The 19707-nt window shown below is 48.9% G+C and overlaps 1 protein-coding gene across 1 annotated transcript in view; it reads right to left on the bottom strand.

Moving 5' to 3' along the window:
• Nucleotides 1-69: 69 nt before the first annotated feature.
• Nucleotides 70-19707, bottom strand: part of cry3a (cryptochrome circadian regulator 3a) — a 24475-nt gene continuing 4837 nt past the window's right edge. The window contains exons 3-15 of the mRNA XM_005750806.1: nucleotides 13840-13948; nucleotides 13590-13732; nucleotides 13254-13438; nucleotides 9794-9882; nucleotides 7928-8068; nucleotides 6800-7111; nucleotides 6353-6504; nucleotides 3401-3603; nucleotides 2913-3011; nucleotides 2702-2830; nucleotides 2524-2601; nucleotides 2323-2447; nucleotides 70-2099 (exon numbers count right to left, since the gene is read on the bottom strand). Coding sequence (XP_005750863.1) covers nucleotides 2091-2099; nucleotides 2323-2447; nucleotides 2524-2601; nucleotides 2702-2830; nucleotides 2913-3011; nucleotides 3401-3603; nucleotides 6353-6504; nucleotides 6800-7111; nucleotides 7928-8068; nucleotides 9794-9882; nucleotides 13254-13438; nucleotides 13590-13732; nucleotides 13840-13948 — 1774 coding nt within the window. The 3' untranslated portion in view covers nucleotides 70-2090. The remainder of the gene's footprint in view (nucleotides 2100-2322; nucleotides 2448-2523; nucleotides 2602-2701; nucleotides 2831-2912; nucleotides 3012-3400; nucleotides 3604-6352; nucleotides 6505-6799; nucleotides 7112-7927; nucleotides 8069-9793; nucleotides 9883-13253; nucleotides 13439-13589; nucleotides 13733-13839; nucleotides 13949-19707) is intronic.

Here is a 19707-nt window from a genome sequence, read left to right as displayed (position 1 = left end):
GAGAGAGAGACAGAGATATGGACTATTGGTTTTTTAATGAACACTTTTCACAATAAAGGCCTCTGACTGTTCAGTAGAAGAAGACTTTTATTGTGAAACAACAGGAAGTGAGTTATCTGAGTTTACAGTTGTGGGTGTGATTACAGTTTAAATACAGGTAAATTAGCCCGGATTCAAACTCACATGAAGCCTGGTCCTTACTCATGTAACTGTACGCAAATACAGTGAAATTACCAGATGTTTACAAGTATTTACTCTGTACTTTACTACGTTTCCTGTGGGAAAAAAGCATATTTACTGTATATATTTACTCTGTAATGACATGAGAAATACTCGGGTAATCACACTGTAAACTCAAAAGAAAACAGGGTAACTGTAATGAAACTGCGCAGTAATAACAGGTGTGCGTATCTTTGTGTATGTGCAGATCTTTGTTTGTGTGTGTGTAGCTGGTGGTGCTAACATCAGCCACCGATGCTGCTGTGTGGATTTTATGATACATTCTCTGAGTGGGAGTGGCGGTGCTGGTGGAGGGTGGAGGATCCCCACCCCCCTGGACGCCAGCGACCGTTTGTTTGTCGGCCATGAAGCAGATGTTGGGCAGATTTACAGTTTTAATGATCCCGAACAGCCGTGCATGCTTCACGTGTCCCTCCGTGCAGCGCCGCAGGAAACCGTGTGAGGAATGTTGTCTGTGACAGAATGAGGCTCGTTTGGGTCGCCCGTCTCAGCGCGTTGACTTAACTTAGTTTTTAGTCTTTTTTCCTTCATTTTTGTTTAGCAGGTTTTTGGTTTTTATAAGAAATCTTAGAAAAATGTGACGCCTTGAGAGGAGCCTGAACGCAGCCATTAGCTCAACCACCACATCTGCAGAAGGAGGTGTGTGTGAGGGGAACAGAGAGGTGAAAATGTGACTGGCCAGGTCGGACCAAACACAAGTGCTAAAGCGCAGCGACCTCAGTAAAAATGTGGGAAAAGCTGCGAGGACGATGGTCCAACAACAGAAACAGAACAAGTCTCAGATCAGGACCTGAGTGTTCAGCCATGCTTCGCCTCCTCGTGCATGACGGCGTCACACAGAGGGCTAAACGACGCCACGGCACGAAGGCTCTAATCTAAGAACGTCACTGTAAACACGACTCAAAGACCAGGAACGGGCTCGGCTATAAATATATAGAGACCTCTGACACTTGTGACTTTAATGCATCCAAATTTCACTTGCATTCGATGTTAGCTGCCGATACGAGCGAGCACAAACCAGGCAGTCGAAGACGTTCCCACGAAGCCAGCGTCGGAAATAAAGGTAGTACGTGTAACATCCTGTTTTTCTAAACTGCTTTAAAAATGCTCAAAGTTAACTGGAGCATCACCAGGATGTGAAGAAACTCCACATCCAAAGCCCCAGCGTAGCGTGCGTGCGCATGTATGGAGCGGTGAGCCGCGCTCATTTACAGCGTGAAGACACGTGCTGGTGAAATGCTGCCCCAGGTGGTGAAAGGGGGAATCACAACCAGTGCCGTTAAGTAGGAGGTTTCGTGTTTATTAACCCGCTGCACCTCCAGTATTAAAAAAAGGCTTTATTTACACAGACAGGAAGTGAAGTTGGCAGGCTGCGTTTGGTGCTTCGGGTCACTCGTGTTACAGCTGCGCTCCTCTGGATGACCTCTTTGTTCGAGGCGTGGCTCGTGGGCGGAGCTTTAGCTGCGTTTCCCTGTTTAAGCCTGTTTGAGTAGAAGAAGACTCTCCGAAGCCTGTGACGAAGGCTCCGCGTCGTAGCCTGGCAGCTGCGTGGCGGTGGCTGCCGTTTAAGACAATAAAGTTTTTATTGGTTTATTTATTTTATTAGAAATAAAGTTTGAGGTCATTTGTTTCTTTGCACATTCCTCTGAGGTCAGAGGTCAACCGATTCGAACCAACTGACACATTTTCACCTCTGTGTGTGCTCCCTGGGATTTTCTGTGTGTGAGGAAAAGTAGGAAGAGGAGGAGGCGCCTGTCTGGAGCTGCTGTGATTGGAGGACAGGCGGTGATGTCGGGCGTTCCTCTCTCTGCCGGCTCCATGGACTCCGCACGGTCTCTTCTCCATCTGCTCTAGGTTGCCTGCAATGAGACGAGACACACCTGGATTATTGGCAGGCAACCGAGCACGCCACAGGAGTTCTTCATATCTGCGGGGTGGAATGCCGCTCTCTCTTCCTGTTTCACACACGGCCTAAATTTCCCTCAACAAGGAATAAGTCCTGAAATACGGGATGCCTGGCTTTACGTGTCAGGACTGTTTTGGCAGCTTTTGGACAGAAGCTCTGCCGAGTGGTGGGCTGACCTCTGCGCTCTGTCGCTGCATCTTGTGCACGGAGCAGGACGCCGGCTCTTCTTCCCCCGACCCCTCACGCTCCGACTCGCGCTCCCGTTTCCCTGTGATGCCGCCCCGGGGGTGCAGGAGGAGTCCTGAAGGAAAAGGAGGAGAAAGGTCTGAGCCGAAGCTGACGTGAAACACTTCAAATGCTTCCCGCCCGCGGCGTACCTGGGTGCTGAGGCACAGCAAACTCGTGGTAGAGTCGGCTGCTGGTGTTCTGGCTGGTGTCTGGCACTGAGTGGTATCCTGCATCGCACACACACACAAACACACTATAAATACGACATCGTGCCACTAAACTGTGAATCTGACCTCAGTCCAGACAGGAAGCTGCGGCGTCATGTACCATGCTGCTGCAGGCGCTGATGCTGCTGTCCAACGCCGCTGGGGCCGGTCTGTTCTTCGCTGTCAAAGTTGAGAAGGATGCTTCCGCTGCCATTTCCTGTTGGAACGGGGCTCCCCGACACTCCGGGCGCTGAAGACCACAGAAGAAGACGTGACTCAACAACAGAGCTGCCAGAGCGGCTGGAAGCTCGGACTGTGTCCAGAGGCCTTACTGTGTGAACTGTTGGTCCCTGGGTGCTGCTCTCCAGGGGAAAAGGCCATCATTCCTCCATTCCCGTTCCCGTGGGTGGACGGCACTGATGCCAGCAGACCTGAAAGACACACACACACTTATTACTCGTAACTTTGACAATTTGAAACTGTAATAAATCTGAACACTGCTGCTACACGTCACAGACATCAAACTACTGCAGGTTATTCCATCACATAAAACCTGTTTGGAGGAGAAAAACACTCCTGCAGAATAAAAACTAGGTTCAGCTTTGAATTTGTTTTTTTCATGTGCATCTCTCTTAAACTCCTGAAGCTACGACGACTCAAACCTCTGGAAAGAATCACATGAGTGTGTGAACTGAAAGTTTGCGCAGCATGAAGACAGAACTTGGCCTCATTAAATATTCTAAAGCTTTAGTTCCTGGAGCGACCGGGGCGTGCTGTGCTGTGGTTTAAGGCTAACGTTTTATGTTCTCTGATCTCGTACCCAGTCCTCTGTATCGGCTCAGCTGCTGGTAGATCTGCTTCATCCTCTCGATGTTGAGCCGGCTCGCCTCTGCGTGGTGCACCATGGGCTTCGGGTAATGGACTCCAATGATGCACTTGGCCGCTGCCTGCACAGACTCTGGAGCGTTCCACGGGTCGTAGATGAACTTAGCAGGAAAACCTCGGAGGACAGGTAAGTATCGTCTGGAAGCAGATGGAGACATTAGACATGCTGGCTTCTGTCAGCACGAGGAGGGGTACAAAGTGCATTGGGGTGGTGGTGATGCAGGGAGGTAAAGGGTTAAGAGGAAAAAATGTCATGTCTGAATGTTTCGGAGCTACCGTCTCAGATATGAGCTGAAATGTGTGTTTCCAAACTTTAGCTGCTGCTGTGTGAAGAGCTGGCTGAGGTTTAGGCCTGCAGCCGGAGCACGCTGGTCTGCAGCCCTTCGTGCTTACAAGTTTTAAGGAAGTCAGCTGCTGCAGAACGAAGCTACAAACAAGCACAACACTGCACAGTAAGGCTACAGGACATGAGTCAGAAGCACTGCGGGCAGTAACCGTCGCAGGGCGCTCAGAGAGACGTTAATGCTGCCAAACGTGGTGGAAAACCAGGGGCTGTGGTCCCAACAACATTTACTGTGAGCTGGTGTGACGGCAGCCACGCCACGCAGAGCGACGCTGCGAGAGCCAATCAGACTGCAGCAAGAGGTCAACATCTCACAACGTGCAGAAGATTCCTTGGACTGTCGTGGAGAGAGAGCCACCTACCTACTGCGCTTGGTCCGACCTTACCGAGTCCGAGGAGGGGACACAAGCGGGGCGGAGGAGAGGGGCGAGTGGAACTGAGGGAAGCGGCACAGTGGGGGCAGGCAGCGGTGCGGCCGTGTGGACGCACGCGTGCTCGACGGACGGAGAGCGCCGTGTCGTTAGAGACATCACTGCTGATTGGTGCCGCTAGGAAGACGTCTACTGCAACACGCCATTAGAAAGCACAAAGTTTTGAGCCCACCCGCCCAACCCCTCCCACCCCACCTGGACCAGAGCCGGTGTACGGTGGAAAAGATCTGCCATCGAGCTTCCTGTCCGTGCATCGCTCAAAGCTCTTCTTTGGTTTCATTCCTCACAGCTGAACAGAAGAGGAAGCTGAAGTTCTCCTGAGAGCTCGCCGTTGATGACAGAAGTCCTCCACCGTACCTCCCAGCTCTGGCCCCACCCTCCCCCAACCTTACCCCACCTCCATCCCCTTCAAACAGCAGTGGACTGAGAAAAGAGCTCAAATCTGCCCCCCCTGCCCCTCTGACTGTGGTGGTTGTCTTTTAAGTGGTCAGTGGGCCCAAAGCCTCTGCTGACTGTCCTCTCCCATCGCCACAGCGCCATACTCTGGGCCGGCACACTAGGGAGCCCCCCTCATTTCACCAAAAGGGACCACAACCCTTTTGTCAGGAAGATCCGCGACCTGCCGGCAGCACGCGAGCCGATGGAGGGCGGCGGGTGGCGTGGGCAATAAGGGCTTCCTCTTCCTGTCATGTAATCTTTGATGATGTAATCTTCAATCTGCTGTCCACATTTAGTGTCACAGCTTTGGATTTTCACCTCACGCCTACACTGGCAGATATGCAGACATCTTTAAACATAAAGGGTGGGGCTGACTCTCCCTGCTGCATGTGGTTGGATGTTGGATGGATGTGACTGGGTGGATGATGGTCGGGGAAAAGCCTAAGCCTAGCCATGCGAGGGCTGCTTATCCTCTGCAGTCAGATCTGTATCTCTGATCTCGGCCTGTTTTTTACCCTACGTGATGCACACGTGCACTAGTGATCCACGCCATGTGTCTGAGTGAGCCAGCCGCCGCTCCAGCTCCGCCTGATCCGCAGGGCTGCATTCACAAAAGCAGAGCGCCACTGAACATTTCACAAAGGGCCTGATGAGGGGCTTTGCCCAGCGCCTGGACAGTGGACCGGCTCGCGTGGCACGGCGCAGGTAACGAGTACCGGCGCCAATCGTGCTTCACTGCGATGGCAGAGCTACAGCTGGTCCAACGCCTCTCCTCACTACCCTCCGTGGAATGCTTCATAACGCTCTACCTAACGAATGCAGGCGAGGCGTTTGCATTTCCCTACCAAGCGGTCAGAATCCCTTTTGACGAAATGAGACGCCACCGAGTCATAAACCTGCTCAGAGGGTGCCGCTGGGGCGCGAGTGCCTCAGGGCTGCACAGGTACATGAAACAAACCGCCATCAACAACGTCCATCCACGGCAGCCCCGGCTGGAAGCGCAGGCTGCACCTGGGTGGAGGGGCGAGAGACCGGCCAATCACCTTAAAAGCAATCAGCTACAATCTACGAAGGGGAGAGGGACCGCTGAACTTTCCCCCCAACCCCCAAAAATCACAAACAGAGTGGAAGGAGGGGGGAGGGGGAGAGAGCAGCAGTAATGAACACGCTGCTGCAGGTACACGTCTACTGATGCATACATGTTCAGAGTCACACACACACACACACACACACACACACTGTGAGGTCGTTAGCATCCTGGATCCCAGACTAAGTGCTGAGGTGTGAACAGACAGCTACAAACAGCTGATGACACACAGACAAAGACGAGGAGGGAAGGACGCTGGTTTGTTGACTTACCCTAAGATCTGGATGTCCCCTTTATCCCCCCATCTCTCTCTCCCCCCCTCTGCTGTCTTCAGCTGACCTGTCCCTGAGCTGACTGTGTGTGAGACACTGATGTCATCAGTAACTGGCAGGTTCCATCAGGTGTAACAGGTGTTACTTTTAAAACAGGTAAATCTGTCTGTGCTTCCCCTGTGACTCACTGCTCTCCTCTGATGACCCTCAACGCTCTAATATCTGTGCAGTCCTGAGAGACAGAGGGAGGAAGGGCGCCAACCAGGTGCGGGCTCAGCTGTTGGCCCCAAGGGGCGATAGAAGGAAAGGTACCCACCTGATGAAGTCCCCGTTGGGGTCGGTGCGCCGGCCGAAGCCCACGGGGCAGTAGCAGTGGAAGAACTGCTGGAAGAATGAACTGCAGGACAGCCACATCCAGCTGCCCGCATTCACGCTCCAGTCTGCATCCAGCAGCAGCTCCTCAAACACCTGCAGCAGGTAACCACAGCCCATTAAAACAGGAAGTGCAAAAATAAGCCGACACCTGAGTGAGTAACATCACTTTGTTTTAACTCGGTTGTTTTTATTCCTTAAGCATGAACGGAAGTTACTGGCAAACGTGCCAAAATAATAAGGCCGACACGAAGAAGGAAAAACACCTACGACATTAAACCCTGACGCACAAAAATAAAGGCAGTAATGCGGTCAGCTGTTCCCGTCTGATTCATCGGCATGTTTCAGTATCGGCACGTCACCGCACCATGACCGCTTCCCATGTGCTCACCTTCATTCCTTCCTCCCAGCTTATCCACAGGTCACCTCTGGTGAGGAAGCAGGCCACGGCATGCCGGGCCAAGTGATGAATCCACCCCTCCTGCCTCAGCTGAGTCATGATGGCATCGATCCAGGGAAAGCCCGTCTTCGCCTCAGCCCACTTGGCGAGCGCCTCAGGATTTTTGTCCCAGGGAATGCGGACGCAGATGGGGTTTCCCTCCATCTTGTCGAAGCGTGGGTTGTTGGTGGCGGCGGTGTAGAAGAACTCGCGCCACAGTAGCTGTCCGTAGAGCGAGAGTGGAGGAGAGCTGTTCTTCTTCACCTGCATCAGTAGAAACATCACAAAAGCATCGGGTTAAAAGCGTTCGGGGGGGTTAACTCTTTCAACCTCGGCCATCGGTTTTATAAAAGTGTTTCACTTCAACGACGTTCTGTTGATCACAGCAGTCAGTCGCCGTTCAACCGTCTCAGTGGGTTCAGCAGCACCGACCTGAGCCCAGCGGTGATGTCACCGCCCTTTCGGTGGGGCCTTCATGCCAATATTTCATCTCTGATGGTTCAGATCTGACCAATCAGATCACTGCATCTGGCAAGTGCACTCATAGCTCACACCTGCACTGATATGCAATGATCTGGAAATAATAAAATGATATTATTCCTCTTTGGGAATCGCCTTGTTGGGCCAAAAATGCCATTTCATGTCAAACTGCGTTATATTTGGCGTGTCTCATAGATTCACAGATAACGTGTTTGTGTGACAGCCTGCCTTTAGTTTTAGCTTCTGATTCAAATGTGTTTGTAGTGTTAGGTTGTGTCTGCACACAACAGGCACAACCTAACACTACAACACTGGTTCAGAATGATTCAGAGGTCAGAGTTTAACATTACAAAGACCTCTGGACAACTGTTGCTCAAGAGCACTTCAAAGATTACAGGAACGTTTGTGAAGAAATGAGGGGTGGCTCAAGACTTTTGCACAGCATTGTCTCGTCTATGGAGTTCATTCGTAAAGAAACAGAGTAGCAGATGGGCTCTGCTTCATACACGTCCATAAATGAGATCATCGCTGCGGTGCAGTCGCACCGATGCTTCGGGGCAGCATAAATATGCAACAGCAACGTGTGGGTCTGACGCAGACCTTGCGGTACAGGTCGGTGAGCTTGAAGTAGAAGAGGCGGCAGGAGAGGCAGCCGAAGCGCAGGTATGGGCTGAGGCCTGTTGGGCTGGCCAGCAGTGAGTTGGCGTTCATCCTCGGACGCTCGAAATTCGCCACCCACGCCTGGAGAGAGAGAGAGGGAGAGAGAAAGGAGGGGAAGTAAGACGGCCACGTTAAAGTATTCACCAAATCACAGGCGGCTGGTTTGGAAAGCAGCAGGGAGTGTTTCACATGTCTGTGAACCTGAACAAAAGACGTTTTCGGACAGACAAGAACATGACAAGAAAAGAAAGCGAACAGTGTTTGTTAGAGCAGGGCGATATGGCCAAAAATATTTATCACGATATATATTTGAAAATTTGCGATAACACGCAAGAGACAAAATACAACTCCACAACTTTAGCGCAAAAACCCATCCATTTATTTTCACTTAAACAAGCAGCTGGTTTTTATGTGCATTAAAGCTTTATAAAAATTTAACAGTGCAAATGCAAATTCCTTGCTGAAGGTTTAACCAAAAGCCATTTCCAGTAGAAATGGGCTGACATATCCTGAGCATAACCATGTATAATATCCACCAAAGTTAAAAAGAGGTGCTTTGCAATATTAAACTGCAGTGTGCCAAATAAAAACGTCAAATATGTATTTTTTTGGACCATAAGGTGCACGGGATTATAAGGCACATTAAGCGAAACAAAGCAGTCAGATGAATCAAACTTTATTCAACTCATTCTTCTTGCTTCTTCCACTTCTGTACCATTGATTCATTAATGCTGTATTCTATCACAGCTGCTCTATTCCCATGTTGTTGCAGTATATTAATGATTAACCTCGTATTGTGGATGGATTATCTCAGTTGTTCTCCTGACTGAAGTTTGGTCTGTTTACAGCATCCTGCCATGCGATTGCATTTGTCTCTAACCATGATGAACCCTGAAGTTAACTTTTATCGAGTGGAAAAGTGTTAGTGTTCGTCCTCCAGCTTCACTGTGTTTATGCTAACATAGCTGTGTCGTTAGCGATCACGTAGCACATCATTATATACCAGCTAGCCCAACTTCAGTAACCCTACAAACGTCACTGCTGTTTAGTTTCCTGTCTTATTATATGTTGGACGTGACAGCAGAGCTGTACGTTTGAATTTGTTCAGAAATCTCTCAGTCAGAACATGCTATATCATGTTTAGGTAACTAGCAAAACTAGCGAGCTAACTTCCTGCTAGCTTCTAACTCCGTTAAGTGTAATAAATCCTGTTTTCATGGATGCCTGGATGTTAAACTTAACTGTTACACCTGGTAAAGCAGCAACGCTGATCATTTTATTAAAGATGAAAGAATTTAGACAGTTTTTTAACTCTGATGCCGCAGTGTTCATTTGACTTTAGGACCTGAAGAGACAGAGTTTAGGACCCAGATTACTCCCAGATTTACGAGCACCCTAGTCCGACAAATACGGCAATAACGACGGCCGCTTGCATGTTCCTTTCTCCCTTCTCATTCTCTGTCGCCGCCATGCTTTTTCGGCCATGTGCATATGAAAACAAAGGCCCTGCGCATGTGCATTTTACCCACATTCTATCACCATATTTCATTTTCTTATCGTTGCCTAACATTGTACCGGTATTACCGTGAACGGTATAATATGGCCCAGCCCTACTAATGTGTTTACTGAAACAGATGAGTGCGCGTTTCTTCTGTTGTGATGCTGAAGATCTTTAATCTGCCCCATCAAAGATAACAGCCAATGAAAATAGGAGCTGCATCACTGAGAACTCCTCAGCGCTTCTGCTGAACGTCATCCCCTCAGAGCTTTCTATGACCACAGCCCACCATCAGCTGCAGTACCCACCTTTCTCTCCAGGTGGCGCTCTATCCTGGTAAGAGCCTCGGTCTCTCCTCCTGGCCACACGGCTGACGGCAGCCCCTCCGTGTCAAAGCCTGAAAGAGACGGTTCACCTTCATCATTGTCCTTAGCAGGTCAACCTTCCATAAACACACACAGCCAATCAGAACTCGGCACCCCACCCACCTGTCTCCCATCCCAGACCTGCTGGATTACCTGAACCTGCTCGCTGTGCCTTTAAGTCACACCTGCACAGGTGAAATTTAAACCCAAGGTACTCAGAGACACAAAGAAAGAAGCTTCGACTGGTTGTTGGTAATGGTGTTGTGGTTCTTTTTTGTTTCTTTTGTTCTGGTTTGTTTGTTTTTCCATAACTTGTGTATCTGCAAATATACACATTCTGTATTTTTCATATGAAAGAAACTATACTGTGGTGGGGCTTGCTAATTTCTTGTTTTTGATTTATGTATGTTATGTTTTGTTTTACTTCATATGTTTCATATGTTGTTTGTTTAATTTAAGACAAAAAAAATAAATGAATGAGAGGTAAAACTTGAGGGGGTAGGGACAAATAAGGGAATACTTCAGCCTACTCCATTTCAAACAAATAATGGAATGATATTTTGTAATGATTGTGAAGCCACATGTTTGAAATGCTTGAAATAAAAATGAACTGAACTGAACTGACTAGTTCAGGAACAAAAGAGCGATGCTCCGTCATTCCACGACCGCGTGGGTAAACGACCCGTCACAACCCTGTGGGTAAATGACCTCGCCATGACCCCGTGGTTAAACGACCCTGTGGGTAAACGACACCGTGGTTAAACGACCCCGTGATTAAACTAACCCGTCACGACCCCATGGGTAAACGACCCCGTCATTTCACTTCTGTAACCTCTTGAGAACGAGCTCAGAGTAAACGTCTGATTGGTTTGAAAATAAAGACTGAAGATGATTTATTTTCATGTTTTATCACCAGAATAAAAAGTTCAATATTTCATTTCTGGACTTTATTGACGTTATTGATCAGATCTGCTCAGATGCGGCCCGTCAGTGAACCTGCTGTATGATGAAGCAGAAACCGAACCCACCGTGTCCCCACCTGCCAAACCCGAGGACGACTCGGACTGAAAGAGCGGCGTGGGCCTGACGCTACGACTCGTGACAGATTCAACTCTGAGTGAGGAGAAGTCATCAACGAGCACCAGAAGTTACTTAATTGGGATCAGATTAGAGTTATAATGGGCAGGTGTGCATCACTCTACACGTGACCTGATGAGGTCAGTGAGCGGCAGCTGTGAGTGGCAGATGGAGGCGGAGCTTTGTGGAGCAGCAGGTTTCTTTGAATGGGGAGCAGACTGAGGATCAGCACGTTCATTCAGGAGCACAGAGCTCCTTAAATGTCTCAGGGTCAGGTGCTCCACAGCAGGTGCTTGCATGAATGGACAGAGACAGATGGCTTCACCCGACTCAGAGCTTTAAATTAGAGAGCAGGTGACAGGTTTGGGGTTTAATTATGGGAGGAGTTCTTTCGGCATCAATCAGCTGACTGCAGTTTCTCCTTAAAGCTGAATGAGTCCAGAATCAGATCCACCAGGCTGGAAGCTCTTTTCCTGCGTTTAAAACAGCTCCAGCAGAGGGCGCTGCAACAAGTGTTTCATGTCTGTTTGTGGAGCTGCAGAGGCCTTCGCTCAGGCTCGGTGCCCGGGTCACACACAGGAGCAAATAAAATATGACAATGAAGTCGAGGGACTCAGCAGAGAGGACAACTAAGCCAAAGCCCTGTTTGGGGTGGGCTGGTCCCTGTCGTCTGAGAAACAAATCAGTGTTTCAAAGTGAAAAAAGTTTCAGCCAAATATCTTTTATATTATTTCACTCCAGACACTCATCCAAAGCTGATGTGTGTCATCAGCTTTGGATGAACGTGCAACACTCAAGAGCTTCAAGCGTCACAGCTTCACTCAGGAGCCATGTTTAAGGTTTCCTGGCCCTTACTTTGATTTTAAAACTCTCTGGGACAAAACCTGCAGGTGTGAAAGCAGCAGCTGACTGACGGACGCTGTGCAGGAACGCCATCAAACTGCACTGAAGCTGTGATGCACACAGCTGCCACAGGGGGCGCTGCAGGCCTGCTCAGCTACACTCAGTGTGAGAGAGTGTGCGTGTGTCTGTGAGAGTGTTTCTGTGTGTGTCTGTGAGAGTGTGTCTCTGTCTGTGAGAGTGTGTCTGTGTGCTTGTGTGATTTGATCATTGGTCGATTTTTATGGGCTCAAATTGTAGTCATAAATATTTTGTACTTGTAAATCAGGTTTGTATGCATAAAAAGAATTTGTGTGTGTGTAAGCAATACGCGTGAAACTCTATTTTTCTTCCTTTCATCTGATTGGTCAATGTCATGTCAATCACAAATTTAACAGTCCAATCAGAGAACAGATGGGTTTGGCTGTTGGAGGGGTTCTTTTTTTGAACTGCAGGTCCTTGAAGGGTGATACAGTTTGAAGCTGGAGGATCTCTGTATAAATATCCGATAGCAGCTAGGTCCCCTAACTTTCCGCAGCTGTTGAAAGGATAAAGTTGTGCTATATCAGTGGTTAGAAACACCATCATTACTTTAGGATTAGTTTAACACAAAGTCAGGGCTGACCCAGGACCATTGCTGTGAGTCACAATGCGTAGCATGAAGGTCCTTTCACATCGGACGCAACATGTGCTGCTAATGCTAACTGCTAACTAAAAGCAAAGGATCCAGAATTTGTTGCGCTGGCTGCTGAGCTCTGTGGGGTTTTACCTGTACTAGATGCACCTGCTCCTTGCCGTTTCTATCTCTGACTTTACGTCCTCTACAAGTGTTTCAGTTTTTTTATCTTCAAATGTTCAATAAAAACATGTATGCTAATTCAAAACAAAGAAAGCTTTGTAACTATCCCCACTAGTGAAGACTGTCATTTCCACAGCACTGCCTGCCCCCCCGAGGTCTGCAGCACTGTTGAAAAGGCTCTGGAGGTCCTTGTATTAAGCACGTAAACCTGTGACACAAAAATCACCAAACTCGGACCGCCACAGACAGAAAAAGCTGGGCTCCATAAAGCACCCCTCCAATAGCCAAACCCATCTGTTCTCTGATTGGATTGTTAAATTTGTGATTGACATGACATTGACCAACCGGATGAAAGGAAGAAAAGTAGGGTCAAAATTCATACTTGTAACCTGAAACTTCAGTGCAGAATTTCACACGTATTTTTTGGCCACACACAAATTCTTTTTACACATATAAATCCTGATTTAAAAGTACAAAATATTTATGACCACAATTTGAGCCCATAGATCTTCGCCTGTTTGTTGTTGGATTTTGGTTTTAGGGTGTGGATGAATAAGTACACGGAGATTCTGATTGGTGCTTCAACTACGAGAAACGCTGTCGGCCATCTTTGTGGTTGTTTTCTCGTGAGTGTGTTTGATTTCTCACCAAGCTCCTCCAGCGAGGGGACGCCGTACTTGTCCCCGTGGTCCTCAAGGACGGGCGTGACGCAGTGCCCCATCAGCGTGTCCGTCAGCATCTCCACAGGCATCTCCGGAGGATCCAGCCGGCTGATCAGAGTCTGGAAACGCTTGTAAGTGAGCGGAGGCTGCCCGCCGTTTAGCTCGATGATCCTGCGGAGAAGCAAAGAGGAATCTCATGACACATGACCGTGATCATGTGACCTCAGGCTCCATGACGGTTTGAAACAACCCTCCCTGAATGTCCTTACAGCGTCGCTGTGTTCTCAAGGGTCCGCGCTGTCGTTAAATAAAGCTCACTCACTTGTCAAGGTCATACAGGGTGTGCGATATTTTGACGATGACCTCCACGCCCGCCTCCATGGCCAGCTTCTTGATGGCGGCGTCTCTCTCCTTCCCAAAAGGCTCTGAGTCGTATTCAAAGGTCAGCCGGGAGATCTTCCACTCCTGAGAAACAGAGAGAGAGGATTCCCAACAGGCTGCAGGAGCAGCAGAGCAGAGCGCCCTGGTCACATGTCTGCCCTAACCCCGGAGTAGGATTTCCTGCATCTCACCTTAAAGAGCCGCGGGAACACGTTGGCTGGTTGGCCCCTGATGACGAAAAGGCGAGAGTTGAGCTTGCGAAGGCTGGCGTCCAGATCCTCCAAACACTGGAGAAGAAACCTGAGGAGAGACAGGAGGACAGAAACGAGATGCATGACAAAGCGAAAATCATTGACCCTCATCTAGGACGGGAACCCAGGGATTCCCAACACCTGCGCCCCTGCCCCGCTGGGCCGCGAAGCTGGAAATGCCCTCTCAGAGTTATCCACTACAAAAACACTTTAGTAATAATTACAGCTCACAGGAAGATGCTGGATCCTACAGGTGAAACTCGCGCTTTTAAAACTCGACCCAGATAAAAATCATTTCGCTGTAATGAGACAGGCTGTGATCCACAAATCCTCTCAGCTGCGCCCTCTAGGGGGCGCCACAGCAAAACCCTGAGAAGTTTCTTGGTTTTTGGAAAAGAAAGCGTGCATTCATGTGTGTAGTGTCTGAAGCTGATGAGCTCTGAGGGCGTGCTGGGGTTCTGATCAGGTGTGACTGCAGGTCCAACAGACCAGACAGAGTCTGATCGTTACAGCTCCGTCCCCCCGTCTGACCCCATCGTTAAACCGCCAAAGCTCTGCCTGCTCTCAATCTGTGTGCGGCGGCACGTGAGCGCCTGCACACACTCAGCCAGGAGGTTTTATAATCACCGTCTGCTCTTTTTATAGCTCGGTTCAGTCTGCAGCCACTCGGGCCTCCGAGCAACACGATGCCTGATTTCAGGAGAATAAACCGGCCCGACGTTGACTTTACAACGAGCGCAGAAACGGCTCGACCAAGGCCGCAAAACCAGCGCAGTCATCAGATTCAGTCAGTCAAACGCAAAAGTCCCCCGGACCTGATGTCCAAGAACGACTGTGAGCGAGCTAAAGACGACGGTGCTCACACAGCACAGCGCTGTGGTTTCTCTGCAGTCGGCGCTCATGTGTGCAGGGACTCAGAGGCTCAGTGCAGCCCTCAGTGTGGCCTCCGTTATTCTGTGCCTGAATCCATGGAAGTGAAACACGTTCTGATCACTGAGGTTTCTGCGTTTTCAGATGGTGAGAATAAAGAGGACAATGACCAAAACAGTGAAGAGGCTACGAGCCCGAGTCCTGACCCTGAGCCACGCGTCTGCAGTCACAAAGACAAATGGCAGAACGGCGCCCCCTGGAGGAGGAACGCTGACAGTAAAAGACTGTTCTGAGGAAATCCTCATTTCCATCTGACTGGATGAAAACCAGCCAGACGCTCGGCTCCTTCGTGCCATCAGCTGTTATGTGTGCACACGTGAGCACCCTCATGAGCGTACACGTGCAGAGAGTGAACCTGTATGACCACGTGCACTCAAGCAGGCTGGTATCTTTGATGGGGAAGCTCGCACTGCTGCTCACGTACATGCTGGTGAAAACACAGGGAGGCGCTGTGTGTGTGTCACTGTATGTATGTGTGTGTGTACAGCCATCCTTATATAACTGTTCTGGCCTACATCTGTCAGAGCAGACACACTCAGCTTCGACCGCTCCACAACACAATCCCTTAGCCCAGTAACCTCATTCCTGTCGCACACACACACACACGCGTGCACACAGAGACACACACACCTGTAATGAGTCACAGGCTGAATCGAGAGCAAATAGAAACACTGTCCTGACTGGATGAATTTGGTGCTTTGACACTTTCACGCAAAACCTTCAGGATAATTATCATGAAATAAATCCAGACGTTGTGTTTTCCCCGATTCCTTCAGCACGAGTCACTCTGCAGGCTCACACTTTAACACTTCAGAAGATCTGATCAGCTGGAGGCCTGAACGGCTCACAAACTGTAGAAACCTCATCAGGTGTTGGAGCTTTGTGCGTAACATCATTGTTGTCCAGGAGGTGTGAGTTTTAGAGCATTTGTTTCTCTGTCAGCAGTAACAGGAACACAGACACTACAGGAAGTCAGGTGACAGAGTGAACTCTGACCTGATCACTCTTATCCTCCATAGTCCGCTCAACGCCACAAACACGTTTAAGAGCACAAAGACCCTCCCACTGTGTTTGGGTGGGCTCATGTGCTGCAGTGCGTTGGCTGTATCTCTCCAGCTCTGGTTGGAGTTCCCAGGCTTGGTTCAGTAAGGATGAATTGTTTCAGAAATTTCTCAGTCAGAACATGCTATACCATGTTTAGGTGGAAGCTAGCTAGTTGGTTTGACTTTGGGACCTGAAACAGACGGAGTTTAGGACCCAGATTACTCCGCGAGGCTCCAGACTACGGCAGCTGTAATGCTCCGACAAGCAATCAAGCGGTGCAGCTTCGTAGCTTAGCAACGTCATACTAAAACATTTTTGACAGCTCTGCGTGTCGTGTGCTACAAAATCGGTTCGTGGTCAGTAAGCACAACCAGAATTCACACATAAGGCTCACTGTTGATTTGTGAGAAAATTAAAGGATTTTAAGTGCGCCTTATAGTGTGTAAAGTACGTTCTACAGAAGATATGATATGGATTTTAGGCCATATCGCCCAGCTCTACGAGCACCATCACAGACCTGAAACAGACCAGGACTCATTCTGGAAAGCTTCGCAGCCCATAAGCAGCAAGTCCAGTTTGACAGTATGGCAGCTGTGTTTGACGAGTAGAGCTCGCTGGCTCTTCATCAGGGAGAGGGAGACTCAGGCCTGATGGAGTAGCCGCCAGCCTCGCTCAGAGGGAATGCTCGGCATGCCCGACGCTTACGTAGTTTAACAGACTGTTATTTAGTTTGATGCTCCTTTATCTTTTCCTGCTCCTCCAGCATCGATCAGCTGTGTGTACGATTGAATAACAGCCACGTGGGAAAGCCTCCCCTCATGTAGGTCACCATCACATAACCGCTCATAAGTTTACCGCACTGGCACACTAACCTACATGTCTGCACAGACTCTCACATTTCCCTGAAAATGGCAAAATATCTGGTCCCACATTAACAGGCCACTGCTCAGCCTCTGCACTCACACGGCGCTGGTGCACGCTGACTGCTCCGCCTCTTCGGTCCTTCGCCAACCAAGCAGAACCAGAACCGAGCGGGAAACTTGAGCACGTTCGAGGACTTTGAAAACAAGTGTCTGAGCCTCTTACTGTGAGGATGATGGTAATGTCAGAAAAATCTCCATGATCATCAGAAAAATAAAAGCCTGTAACAGAAGCGTATCAATAAAAATGAGTCCATATACAAAATGTGACACTTTCTTTACTGTTTATAGATTTAATCTTAGGAAGACCCCCCCCCCCCCAAAAGAAAACGTCCACTTACATCCTGGACTTTTAGGGATGGCGTGACTTTTTACACACATTGAGATATAAAGGGAACTTTAACATGAGCCAGTTGTGACTGATTAATAAATACAAAGAGGACTGTAGTTAAATGAAAGCTGCAGAACGGGTCGTGGATGTGCCGGTGGGTTTCTGGCTGAGCACAGCAGGGGAGGCAAAGCTGAACACAGTCCAGAGAACCAATGCCAACAAATAAAGAGTGAAATGTGGAGCAGAGCAGCAGCAGAGCAGAAGTGAGCTGAAGAGGAGGAGAGGAGCCACGGAGGAGCAGTGTGAGTGAGACGCTGCAGGCTGGTGAGTGTGAAATCTCTCAGCAGCTCAAGTGCATAATTCAAGCTATGGTGGCTGCTACAGGACAAACATGTTTTAGTCTGACACGTTAAACTTGGCCCTTTAATGACCACCGGCGTGCTTCTGAATCTGGATCCACCCCCAAGTGTTTTTCCCGGCTGTGTGGGCTGGCAGTCTGCTGTTTACCTCAGCTGTCAATGCACGTGAGCAGCGTCCATCTTTCTTTACACAGCCAGAAGCTCACTTCTGACCAATGACAGCGATACTGAGGTGTGCTTTTGAGGACTCGCTGAATCAGTAAGCACTATTGTTAGCCCGCGCTAGCCTCTGTTCGCCCGCGCTAGCCTCTGTTCGCCCGCGCTAGCCTCTGTTAGCTGGCTTTAGTGAAACTGTTGGACTCGGACTCTTACTGAATAAACTTTCATAGGATTTGAGAACAGAAGCTCACTTCTGACCAATGACAGCGATACTGAGGTGTGCTTTTGAGGACTCGCTGAATCAGTAAGCGCCTCTGTTCGCCCGCGCTAGCCTCTGTTCGCCCGCGCTAGCCTCTGTTCGCCCGCGCTAGCCTCTGTTCGCCCGCGCTAGCCTCTGTTAGCTGGCTTTAGTGAAACTGTTGGACTCGGACTCTTACTGAATAAACTTTCATAGGATTTGAGAATATAATCAAACTGTTTATTGGGGGAAAGAGTGACTTCTACGATACTACAGCCGAATATTAGCTGTTATAATGTTAAATCGTAACCAGCAGTGGTTGTTCAGCTGGCTCTCTGGAGACGTTTTATCCAGATGTCTGTGCAGGCTCGTCATCCAGGTCATGGGGGTCTAAGGAGCTGCAAGAGAAAGTGACTGGACTTCAAGTTTCTTGAAGACGTTTAATCCAACAATAAAATATATGATCCTTTAGTCTGAAGATGGCACACAAAGCCTACAACCTCTTCTCCATCACCTCTGCTGGATGGTCAACGTTATTAGTGAGAAGGGAGATGTCCTTCAAATATGGTGGGGGAACATGGCGGCTTCCACACACTGCCAAGTATTTTGCCTATATTAAATATACGTTGAATGAATGAGTTTGTTGGGAGAATAATTACACACTAATCTATGTATAATTATGAGCACAGGATCCTTCTTCTCTTAAATATGTGATTGACACATGTTTGTTATAATCTGTGTTTATTGGTGGAAAATATAAAAACCTTTATGATCTGTAAAGAAGTCGTTTGTAAAACTGATTTAAGTGTTTATTCTGTCAAATCTTAGGACGTTTCAGCTTAGTCTGGTTTGTTTAAGTGAAGCTTGCAGCACAGATTAGATCTGGGTTAACAGTAACCTACATCTCAGGCAGCTCTCTGGTTTCAGCGTATGTTATCCAACGTGATCGTCTCTGACCTCTATACGAAGTCCTGCAGCACACAGAGGATGTGGGTCGGGAACACAGAAAGCTTCAGAGGGTTCTGTTCCATCAAGTTTACTTTCAAACATGCTCATTCAGGAGACGGAGCCATTTAATCCCGGTGTGACTCGAGGTTTCAGGTAAAGATAACGAAGCTAATGGGATGATGGGCTGCCATCACAGAGCTGCAGGTGTCACAGCAGCTGAACAGACATCTGCTGGCTCTCATTCATCTTCTCCCAAAGCAGGACATTAAAGCTCAGAGCAGCTCATAATAGAAGGCTTCAGCGACGGCGCACTTCTAAGCCACGGTCTGCAGATTTAGTTTAAGATGCGAAAACAAAACCTCAACAAAATAAGCTTCTCCCTTCAGAGTCCACATCCCCTCAGCTGCAGCACAACCCTGCGAGTCCTTCTGCTTCTCCTCCCCTTACGACTGACTCAGAAAAACCTTAAATGTGTTTGTTGGTCACATGAACAGAAATGGCAGGAAAACGCAGATTTTAGCTGTAACAACACAAACTCACTGCTGTTCCCTCTGCTGCCCCACCGGGAATCCTTTGGAAATTCTCCAGGTTTTCATCCCAGGTCCCTGCATCATGTCTCAGATTCAAGGCTGACTTTGATGCCACGCGATCATAAAGTGAATATTCAACACAGGAAAGTACGACAGCTTTAAGAACTGGTGTCTGAAAATAAGAATAAAACCTGTCTCACTGGCATCAAACACACTATCAGGGCAACCGTGGCTCAGGGCGTTGGGAAGCTCAGCTGTAACCGGAAGGTTGCCGGTTCGATCCCCCTGCAACACACTTCACCTACTGGTGTTGGCCAGAGGGGCCGATGGCGCGATATGGCAGCCTCGC

This window comes from Pundamilia nyererei, unplaced genomic scaffold (assembly GCF_000239375.1).
Source record: "Pundamilia nyererei isolate P.nyererei 1_Seehausen unplaced genomic scaffold, PunNye1.0 scaffold00288, whole genome shotgun sequence".
Lineage (NCBI taxonomy): Eukaryota > Metazoa > Chordata > Actinopteri > Cichliformes > Cichlidae > Pundamilia > Pundamilia nyererei.
The sequence above is the reverse complement of the archived record's forward strand: the minus strand, read 5'-3'. Positions and strand labels throughout refer to the sequence as shown.